The 12,292-nt window shown below is 40.1% G+C and overlaps 1 protein-coding gene across 1 annotated transcript in view; it reads right to left on the reverse strand.

Moving 5' to 3' along the window:
* Positions 1–12,292, reverse strand: part of ANK3 (ankyrin 3) — an 889,892-nt gene that overhangs the window by 273,444 nt on the left and 604,156 nt on the right. The window contains 2 exon segments of the mRNA XM_030203110.1: positions 1,703–1,900; positions 3,136–3,234. Of these exon segments, the coding sequence (XP_030058970.1) occupies positions 1,703–1,900; positions 3,136–3,234 (297 nt within the window).

The raw sequence follows: 12,292 nt of genomic DNA on the forward strand, positions 1-12,292 counted from the left end.
TCATCAGTAACCTAGAAAAACACTGTAAAGAAGGTTCCTAGTAAAGGACCCCTAAATGTCTTTGCTCATCAGTTCTATAACTGGGTGACTGCAGTTATGTGGAGTGGAGGAGTAGCCTAGTAGTGGTTAGTGCAGCGGACTTTGATCCTGGGGAACTGATTTTGTTTCCCACTGCAGCTCCTTGTGACTCTCCTTTGCCCCAGGTACAAATAAGTACATGAATATACTGTGTAAACCGCTTTCAATGTAGTTGCAAAAACCACAGAAAGGCAGTATATCAAGTCCCATTCCCATGTGTTTCTTGTGTGTGAGTGGTGTCTTAATTGGCACTTATGTACACTAGTGCTCTATATGCTAAATTCAATCACACAGCACGTATGTCAGAGCTTCCCAAAACCCATGTTTTGGGCCACAACCTAGGTGAGCTCTCCATAGGTGCATCATTATTTTGCACCCCCGGGGTTCACACAATTTTATTTCGCTGCAATGTTACAAAAACATTGGGAAGCATTGTCAAAAGTGCTAAAACACATAACTGCAAGGAGGCATGCAAATAGGTGGAGCATGGGCAAGACATGGGTGTCTCGCTGTTAAAGAATACTACTAGTTACACGGGTTGAATGGCATACTTAGGCATTCCAACTTACACCAGTCACTGGCTTGGCATAAGTGGTCACACCTAAAGTTCAGCACACAAAAACAGCTTTACACCAGTATTCTATAATGGCTTAGGCACCAAGGACCAAGGTGGGGCCATGGGGGCCTGGGCCCCTGATTTTGCTGGCAGGATTCTGGAAATGGTGTCACATGTTAACGCTAATAATAAACATTATAAAAGCAGCCTCAAACACAAAAAAGAGGTGAGCAGTTGAAATCATTTTAGAAGTTTTGGAGGAGAGCTGCCACGGAGAGCAGTAAATTCATTCAGAATCGGTATATATTCCATGCAAGTGTCCATTTTTGAATGTCCGATATCTAATTTTTTGAGACTTTTTTGTTTTTCAGATAATGAAGCCCCAGAAGCAGGCTAAGGGTCCCTTTTACTAATGTGCACTAAAATTTGCAGTTAGTATGTTTTAAGACAGGATTTTGCCACGTGATATACCTGCAAATTTTACGTGGCACTCTTTGAGAGCTTTCACACTTTTTGTTGTAGGTTGTGCACTAATATTCCCATTAGCATGTGTCACCTACTGAATGTTAATGAGGAAGCACGTTATTTAGGGGGGGTGCTAAGTGCTCCCGTGTTAACCCTGATTAGCCAGTTAGTGCACGCTAGCTATAACATGCTAGCTGGCTAATGCTGACATGCCCACTCTTCAGGAAGGCATACATGTGGGCAAAGCATGTTATGGGTGTGTCACCAAGCAATATGTGTAACTTATATAATACTATCAATTGCAAGGGCCACTTAAGAGTGCCCACTTATGCCAGCCATTGACCTGTCATAAGTTGGTATGCCTAACTTTTGACATGTTCTAATATTTTATAATTGCTTAGGCGCACCCTTAAGCTGTTACAGAACTGGTGCTGCACATCGTTTTGTGGCACCTAAAATTAGGCCATAGAAGCCTAAGAGATCTTACAGAATTGCCGCCTCAGCACTTTTACCCCAGGGGAAAAAATGAGGTGCTCTCTTTAATACATCAGGAAGGAGCTGTCTGCATGCCTCGGAGTGGATAAGAATCTACAATATACTCACAAGTGCTTTGGCATTAGGATTAGCTTTCTTGTCCAGAAGAACCTTGGCTACTTTAAAGTGGCCACAGTGGGCGGCAACATGCAGCGCAGTCAAATAGTCGTTAGTGACATCATCAACAGGCACATTATGTTGAAGCAGAAGCTGAACACAGTTCAGATGGTCACCTTGTGTTGCCATGTGCAATGGAGACAAACCATTCTGTAAAAGAAAATGTAAGAAAATTGCAGAGAGGGACAGGTAATTATGCCATCTTCTTTAAAGCACTCAGACATTTTCCTCTTAAAAATTAAGGGGGTCCATTTACCAAGCTGTTTTTACTGCAGTGGATAAAAAGACCCTAGACACACATGGCCATGCGGTAAGAGAACGCTTACCATGTGGCCAGGCGATGGGGAGCCCTTACCGACACCCACTGCGGTGACAATAAGGGCTTCCATGCTAATCTAGTGGTAACTGGGCAGCACGCGATTATTGCTGCGCAAGCCATTTCCAGGGGTTTTCTTTTTTCCCCAGAAATGGCACATACTTGGGGCGGGACTACCATGTTGGGCTTACTGCCGCTCTGTAAAAGGGCCCCTAAATACTCTAGAAATTCAAAGTGTTGTGAATATTAAGTACATAAGCATCACCATACTGAGAAGACCAAAGGTCCATCAAGCCCAGCATCCTGTTTTCAACAGTGGCTAATCCAGGTCACAAGTATCTGGCAAGATCCCAAAAGAGTAAAACAGACCTTATGCTGCTTATCCCAGGAATAAGCAGTGGATTTTCCCAAGTCCATCTTAACAATGGTTTATGGACTTTTTAAAACCCTGCTAAGGTAACTGCTTTTACTACATTCGCTGGCAACGAATTTCAGAGTTTAATTATACGTTGACTGAAGAAATATTTTCTCTTGTTTGTTTTAAATTTACTACTTAGTAGTTTTATTGTGTGTCCTCTGGTCCTTGTATTTTTGGAAAGGGTAAACAAGCATTTCAAATTTACCCATTCCACTCTGCTCAGTATTTTATAGACCTCTATCATATCTCCCCTCAGCCGTCTTTTCTCCAAGCTGAAGAGACTTCCTCATAGGGAAGTTATTCCATCCCCTTTATCATTTTTGCTCTTTTCTGTACCTTTTCTAATTCTGCTATATCTTTTTTGAGATGCAGTGACCAAAACTGCACACAATATTTGAGGTTCAGTCACACGATGGCATTATAATAGTCTCTGTTTTATTCTCCATTTCTTTCCTAATAATGCCTAACATTCTATTTGCTTTCACAGCCACTGCTACACACTGAGCAGAGGGTTTCACCAGAGGAGGCTTTGTAAATATCTTTACTTTTGTAGAAGTTTTCAGATAAGTGAATAGCCCAACTATTTCTAACAGGTTCTACTTAATAATAACCGCAGAGGATGCTAAATAAATATTCAGTCCATATAAATACCTTTGTTTTAGAAAGAATAGGTGCTCCTCGATCAAGAAGCATTTCCACAACTTGACCATGGCCACTTCTTGCTCCACAATGGAGAGGTGTCAGACCATCCTAAGCAAATCAAATAATGTTATTGAGTTTCAATAATGTAAAATCACCTCTTTCAGGAAATTTAAACAGTCATTATTCAATGTGCTATTATATTACAAATAACCTAAAAGATGGGACTGGTTTGAAACTATAATGGTCCTTACTTGAAAGAAGGTTGTATGATTAATTCAAGAGAACCAATCTGAAGGTTTTTGTATAAATCTCCGGAATATATGGCAGTTCTAAACTAGGATATCTCTGTTCACTGAGAAGGTATCACAACTGATCAAAGAGCTTTTCTAAATGACCTTGGGCTTAATTAAGAACAAAAAACCCTACTAATAAAAGAGAAAGGGCCTCTCAAAAATGTACAGCGCTCTTTTACCAGTGCTCAACAAAGGAAATATGAAAATAAGGGGAAAATGAACATTCATAACAAGCAAATTCTACAGTAGACTATCCAATAGATAATTTGCTCAAATCACTACCCCATGCAAGAAAACATGGCGGGGGATCACTGGAAACAGAGAGAGAGTCAGACCACACAAGCCATTTTCTGTTTAACCATACTGCTTTAACATATGCTATCCCACCCCTCCCCACAATGGAAAATCACTTTATTAAAATGGTTTGTTGCCTTCTTTCAAAATAAATTTTAATTGTGCTGCAAGCCAGAAAAACCACTGCTATGACAACTAAACAAAAACACTGAAGAACTCTCACAGAAATTCACAAGCTACTCTTATTTGAAAATTCATTAGCACAGATCATCCCTAGTCTAAAGGACTGGTAATACACATAAACAGAAGATTCCTTGTTAAGCTGGACAGGAGTTTTCAAGCTACTGTAATTAACCCTGGACCTATTGTCTCTCTTACATAGTTAAATAACTTGCCTTCTTTTATACATGCTTGCACTGAATGTTTTAAGCTGTAATTAAGTAAATATAGGCAGTTTGTGATTTTTCACACTGGACAAACATTACATTCTTTTTCCATTTTATAAAAAACATTTTCTGTGACAAGCAACAGCATAACGTAAAAGAGACTGGATCAATTGCATTATGAGTACCAACAAAAATGGTGCGATCTAGGTCACTAAAAATGCCCTAGTATGATGTATTTGCCTCTGTTGACTCTGTTATTGGTGTGTCATACTGCAGGAGAACCACTGGTCCATGTGGGGAGTGAGCATGCAGATAGCTTCCCTACTTAGAATGACAAGGGGAGGAGATTAGGTGATGTCATAGTAGAGGGATATAAGGAGGACAATTTTCCCCTGATATTCAGCTTGCAGCAGACAGTGAATTTAAAGGCGCTGACCGCTGTAGGCTGAATTTGATCTGGATATTCAATGCCAAGCTTAATTTGGGCACCAGCATTGAATATCCACGTTATGGCCAGCTGCCAGACCTATCTGGATGATATTCAGCCCCGGTACTCAGATAACTGCCCTGTTAAAATTAGGACAGCCTTTGTTGTTCTAAATTTATCCAGGCACTTACCCAGTTAACATACTAAATTAATCCAGGAATCACCCTGAACTCTGTCCCCAGACTGCCCTAAATCTATCTGGATAGTATTGTAGCAGTCTTACTAAATTTAACTGGGCAAGAGCCTCTTGTGCCCATTTAAATCATTCTAAATATCTACCCCTTTGTTTTTTGCCTCATGTAATTAATGTGAATTAATACATGTCACCTAGAAGCAAGCAGAGAACATTTTATTTATTTATTGGAATTTATTAACCACCTTTATGAAGAGATTCACCCAAGGTGGTGTAGAGCAGGTACAGTTTAACATAAATCTTACAATTTTGTTAACAGCATAACAATAGTAAAATAACCAAGAATGAACATAAATACAATAAATGAGGTAAACTTGAAAACAGTAAATTGAACCTAATAATAGAACTACCATGAAACAGAATAAAAAATATATACATTCAACAGCACTGAAATTCAAATGCTAGAGATATAATATAATGTTAGCATAATATTAATGATACACCTAATGAGCATGCATTAGAACATTCAGCTAACAAAGATATGATGCTAAAGATTTTCTACAATACGGCTAATGGCTAACCATATATCAACATCAACAAAACGGAAAGAAAGGTCATAACAAACACACATTAACTAAGAAACGACAACTAACAAAAATCCACACAACGCCAAACATAGAAGCCCCATACCAAAATATTCAAGTGGGCTACATTAATGCTAGATCCGTAGTTAACAAAACAACAACAGTAATAGACTGGATCACGTCAGAAAACCTCGATCTAATTTTCATCAATGAAACCTGGATCCATGACCAAACGGAGCCCATAATCCTTGACCTATGCCCCCCAGGATACAAAATCACTCACTGGACCAGAAAGGAAAAGAGAGGCGGAGGTATAGCACTAATCCACTGCTCCCACTTCACCACCGAAACCACTGCCGAGTCCATAACAACCCAACTCGAAATTGCCTCAATCAGAATCCATAACAAATCCCTGCTTGATCATCTGAACTGTGTCTTGTTTTACAGACCACCCCGTAATTGGAAAGAAAGCCAGTCTAATTTCACGGACTTAATCTCAAACACCTGTGTAACCAACTCCAACATATTAATACTAGGTGACATAAACCTTCACCTAGAAGACCCAAATTCCACCAACACACGAGAATGTAAAGAATTCCTCCACTCATGGGATCTCAAATGGCCACACTTGCAAGCTACCCACGTCAAAGGGCACACACTCGACCTCTTCTCACACAAATTGTCCACAGACCACAACCTATTAATAACAGAAATCAAATGGACAGAAACACCTTGGACCAATCACTACAAATTAAACCTATCCTTAAATTGGCGAAAGAAGGGATCATACCGTATACAAGAACATCCAACCTACAGCACAAGAGGCCAAATAGACCCAAAAGCATTCTGGCAACAGGTATATGACAACGAATGGACAGCATGAACAGACTCCATACACTGCCTCTCAGACTGGGACGAAAGATGCAGAAGCACACTAGACGAAATAGCACCCTTAAGAACAACAATATCACGAAGACAAAACTCGATACCATGGTTCAATGACGAATTGAAAAAACTCAAAACACAATCCAGGAAACTCGAATGAGCATGGAAAAAACCAAAAGATGAACACACGCAACGCATGGAAACAAACACAAAGAAAATACAAATATGCAATAAGACAGATTAAAAATCTTATTACAAAACTAAAATAGGACCGGATTATAAAGACTTGAAGAAACTATTCCAACTTGTAAATAAACTACTAAACACCACCCCAGTCACCACAACCAACACAGACATCCCATCCGCAGACAAACTTGCTCAATACTTCAATGAAAAAATAATAAAACTACACAACACACTTCCTCAACACAACACCGACATTGAAAACTTCTGGAGAATACCCAGCAGACCGAACATGGTCAAACTTTGCTCTCCTCATCGTCGAATCAGTTACCCATGCGACTCACAGGTTCTCCAACACCCACTGCAAATTGGACACCTGCCCCAGCTACCTAATTAAATCCGTCCCTGACCGCTTCATAGCAGACCTCACATCCCACCTAAACCACATGCTCCAACAAGGTGTCTTCCCCAAGGAATATGGCAACATCCTACTCACCCCAATACCAAAAGACACCAAGAAAAAAAACAAACGAAATCGCCAACTACTGCCCAGTTGCATCTATCCCACTAGCAGTCAAATTGATGGACAGCATGGTGACCAAACAGCTCACTGGCTACATGGACAAGTTCTCAATACTACATGAATCACAATCAGGATTTTGCCCCCTCCATAGCACCAAAACTGTGCTAGTTACTCTCCTGGCCAAATTCAAGCAGGAAATAGCCACAGGTAAAAGAATACTTCTCCTCCAATTCGACATGTCGAGCGCATTCGACATGGTAAACCACAATATACTACTAAGACTCCTAGATTACTTTGGGATTGGTGGAAATATACTTAGCTGGATCAAGGGTTTTCTAACCACTAGAACATACCAAGTGAAATCAAACTCAAAAATATCACCACCGTGGAAAGCAGACTGCGGAGTACCTCAAGGAGCACCACTATCACCTATACTTTTCAACATAATGATGATCCCACTGGCCAAGTCCTTATCCAATCAAGGCCTCAACCCGTTCATCTAAGCAGACGATGTCACAATATACATTCTCTTCAGACGTGATCTGACAGAAATCACCAATGAAATCAAGCTCAGTTTGAACACCATGGACTCATGATCAAATTCATTTCAACTGAAACTGAATACTGAAAAAACACACTGCCTCATCCTCTCATCTCAATACAATACGTACAAACCCACAACCATAAACACCCCAGACCACACCCTCACTATCTCAGATAGCCTGAAAATACTTGGCGTTACAATCGACCGCAACCTTACATTTGAGAACCAAGTGAACTCCACAACTAAGAAAATGTTCCACTCAATGTGGAAACTTAAACACGTAAAACCTTTCTTCCCGAGGGAAATATTTTGTAACCTAATACAATCAATAGTACTATGCCATGTAGACTACTGCAACAGAATTTATGCGGGATGTAAGGAACAACTCACAAAGAAACTCCAGACCGCTCAAAACACAGCAGCCAGGCTGATATTTGGTAAAACACAATTCGAAAGTGCCATACCCCTCTGAGAAAAACTGCATTGGCTCCCAATCAAAGAACGTGCACCCTGGTCCACAAAATTATCTATGGCGAAGTCCCAGGATACATGACAGACCTCATAGACCTACCAACTAGAAACACAATCGGATCATCACGAACATATCTAAACCTCCACTACCCAAATTGCAAAGGACTCAAATACAAATCAACCTACGCATCCAGCTTCTCCTTCATAAGCACACAACTATGGAATGCACTGCCAAAAGCTGTGAAAACAATCTATGACCATCTAAACTTCAGGAAATCACTAAAAATCAACCTGTTCAAAAAGGCTTACCCTACCGACCCAACATAAATGCCTACATTCTGCAACACAGCAAAATCAAAGCTCTTATAGGACACTACATAACCTTTCCTCTCTTCAATCCCCAATATGCCTGAAACACATGAACCTTATTTGACCACAACATCACCTTGTATTTGTTTCTCTACCGGACCTGGCGAATGCCTTTATGGTACTATGTAAGCCACATTGAGCCTGCAAATAGGTGGGAAAATGTGTGATACAAATGTAACAAATAAATAAATATAGCTGGGGGGCCACAAGCAGATATATAATGGGAACATGACACATGGTAAAGAGTCAGTTGGGATAATTTGATGGTTAGCTAAACTCAAGGCAAGTTCTTTGTATAGTTAGGAAAGAGATAAGGAACTGATCTAAGTTACAGTGTGTGTAGCAAGCTAGTCCAGGTGCAGAATGAGTGTATCAGCTCACAGTCTCAGGCCTTGTGGAAGAGCTGGGCCCTGAAGCATTGAACTAGTCTTAGAGTCAAAGAAAAAGAGGAGGAGTTATGCATCTTTGTCTCCTTCCTGTCAAAAGGGAGCACAAGGTTCTTGAGGGACTGGATCCTGGGAAGTGGCCTAGTGTTTGAACAAAGGAAAAATTGATGGGGTTTTTTTTTTGTCTCCTTTTCACCAAAAGAAAAAAAATAGAGTGGGGTTTCTGGAGTCCTATGACCAGTGGTGGTTAAACGAACATGGAGTGAATCCATTCAAAGCCAGGAATGCCTAGAGGAAAAAGTATCTAGTTCTTGGAAATGTCTTGCAAGCCAGTAAAGGAGTCTCCTGGCAGAGCTAAATGGAGAAAATGAGATTTCCTGATAGAGGAGCCTAAAAATGTTAAAATGGAAGTGGAGAAAAGAATCTTAACAGATGGAAGAGAGAAGAGATTTTCAAATGTCTACCTGATTTTCTCATTATGCACTGAAGAGGACAGTACAAATAAAAAAGTAGCACATATGAATTTATCTTCTTGGGCAGACTGGATGGACCGTGCAGGTGTTTTTCTGCCGTCATCTACTATATTTGATTTTATAGAATACTTTTGGATAAACAGCCAAGCAATGGATTGGAACTTATTTTGGTGAGTGAGAGATGAGAGGATGAGAGAGAGAGAGAGAGAGAGAGAGAGAGAGAGAGAGAGAGAGAGAGACACTTAGGCCATTTAAAGCATCATGAGAGCAGGGCCCTTGGATATTATTTGGGAAGATATAAGCCTAATTAGTCTTCTACACAATTTTTATATGATTCTATAAGGTCCCATTGTGAAGCTGGCTAAAGAGTTATCCCAAAAGGGGTCAGTGTAGGCAAGAGAAATGTACCATCTGTCATCGGCACCCCCACTGGAGGTTAATGCAGAGGTCCAATCCAGCTTTTATATTAGTCTTTGGCCATGGCCCCCAGTTCTCTTTAGAGTTGTTGAGATCAGATTGTAAGAGAAAGAACTTCTTAGACCCTTCCCACCTGCTTTAGACATTTATTTATTTTATTTATTTATTAGGATTTATTTACCGCCTTTTTGAAGGAATTCACTCAAGGCGGTGTACAGTAAGAATGGATCAAGCATGAGCAACAGATAATTACAGCAGTAAAAACATTCAAAAACAATACAAAGTATGGCATGGTATACTATTTACAATGTCAACATAATACGTAATAGAACATTATAGATGATAGCGAAGGGTAAAGCAAAGATGTAACATATAGAAGGGTAAGAAAGTAGGAAGAGTTAGAAAGTAAGGTGATTGATTTAAAGAAAGTTGCACATGAGGTCAGACAAATGGTTAAATGTTATCTCAGCTAAAGTAGGAGTGGATAAACATGTCCTGCTGCAGTATATGCAGCCTGAGTTTTGTGTGTGTGTGTGTGAGAGAGAGAGAGAGAGAGAGAGAGAGAGAGAGAGAGAGAGAGAGAGACTAACGAGTTAGTTACTTCTTCCAGTAAAGGCCTGGTTGAATGGCCAACTTTCACCTGCCTCCTGAAGTACAGATAGTCTTGTGTTAAGCGCAGCCTTTCAGGCAGTGCATTCCAGGGTGTGGGGGCTACTCCGGAGAAGGCTTGCTTGCGGGTATCACATCGTGTAATGTCTTTTGCAGAGGGTATGGTTAGTGAAAGTCCTTGGGAGGACCTTAGTGTCCTTGGTGGTGTGTGGAGGATCATCCTATTTTTCAGGTACCCAAGGGCATTTCCTTTCAGGGCCTTGAAGATCAGACAGAGTTTTAAATTTAGCCCTGTATTGTACTGGTAGCCAATGAAGTTTTTCCAAAAATGGTGTGATATGGTCATGTCGCTTGCAACTTTCTATGAGTTTTGCTGCTGCATTCTGAATCAACTAGAGCTGGTACAGGCCCTTTGTAGTCACACCATTGTGTATTGCATTGCAGTAATCCAGACTTGATGTTATCATGGTATGTACAACTGGGTTAAGATTTACCTTCCCAATGTAAAGAGAAAGGCAGCGTAACTGTCTCAAATAGTAGACGCAGCTCTTGAAGGTTGTTTGGATTTGGGGAATCAGTGTAAGTGTTGAATCTAACTGTATTCGAAGATTTCTGACTTGTGATTTGAGGGCGAGTCCATACTTCCCAAAAGGGATTTTGATGTCAGATATGTATCCACTTGTGTTAGGGACCAAGAGAAGCTCGGTTTTACTTGGGTTCAGGCAAAGTAGACATGTAGGCTGAATGCATTCTCGTGGTGTTCAATTTGAAAATAGCTATTACTCCACTGCTAGGGGGTTAGTGAACTGGTTTTCCCTTTTCATATTTTTGTTTTGGATGGAATGTAGCCATATTTTCTTCTTAATGAAAAAGAAATGGGGCTTCTCGAGAATTAGACAAATGCCTCAGTTGTCCTTTACAGGAGGAAGTCTAGAAGTAAGTAGTTTGTTTTTCTTGTGACTGGAAGTTGCACAGTGGTTTTGGGAACCTTGTAGTTCATGGCCTGTGTTAGCCTAAGGGACCTGGTGGCAACACAGTGCAAACATTTTTAGAAGAGTGAGTGATCAATCAGTACTGCTTTAGGAGGAGAAGAGAGCTATTCATTCAGTGCTAAGAGGCGATAACAGGATCAGAGCCAATATGGTACAATGAGGAGAGGAGTGAAGTTAATAGTCAGGAAAAAATAGTGGTATAACGGTATAGAGTGGAATTCTAAGTAAAAGAAAACAAAAACAACAACAACAAACTCCTTAGAATCAACCTAGGAAGAGCTCTACAATCCGGAACAAAACATAGGATCCAAGAGAGTAACAGATTTATTTATGGAATGTTTCATTGTGTTTCATGGATGCCACACTAAAGAAAATGTACAATATATGCTGTGTTGGAACACCACAACTATATGAGGAAGCTTTGCCGGGAAAATTCAGAGTGTCTGTCAAGGATAAAGCCCTGAAGAAAACTTTTTCACTCCACTGGAAAACCCTACTAGGATAGTGAAGATTGAGTCAGCACCTAGCTTCAGTATCAAATGAGCCCGCTCATGTTACGATGGACATGCAAAGGGGTTACACTATAAAACATGATGAAATGATTCCACTTTCCCCAAACATTTACACCTTAAATTTCTATTCTGCTCATTTCAAAATCAATTCAAGGTAGTATACAGAACTACTGAGCATTAATACAAGTAGTTTATAGTTGTAGATTAATAAAACTTGTCATAATGCCTAATCTAAACAATAGGTCTACACAGTTTACGTATATAAAAATTATTTTAAAAGCGATTAAAAGGAATGCCAATGTCATGACAGGAAAGCAAAAGTCCAATCACACCAGATCCCTATAATCTAAGCACAACCATACGTCCTATGTAAAAGAATGCACATTATAAAATCCACAAAACAGAACTCATACTGAATATCCAGATCTCAAGGCAACTCCCCAGGCTATATAGACTGAATTTCTGCATAAACAAATGAATGTTTATCCTTTATAGCTAGAGAAAGCCACAACATAGGCACTAACTATAAAAACTCTGCTGTCACGAGGTGAAGCAGGCATCACCAGCCTACAATCAGAACACGATCTTAATGCAAAGATGGGACATACAATATGATCAGTGCAGA

This window comes from Microcaecilia unicolor, chromosome 5 (genome assembly GCF_901765095.1).
Source record: "Microcaecilia unicolor chromosome 5, aMicUni1.1, whole genome shotgun sequence".
Classification (NCBI taxonomy): domain Eukaryota; kingdom Metazoa; phylum Chordata; class Amphibia; order Gymnophiona; family Siphonopidae; genus Microcaecilia; species Microcaecilia unicolor.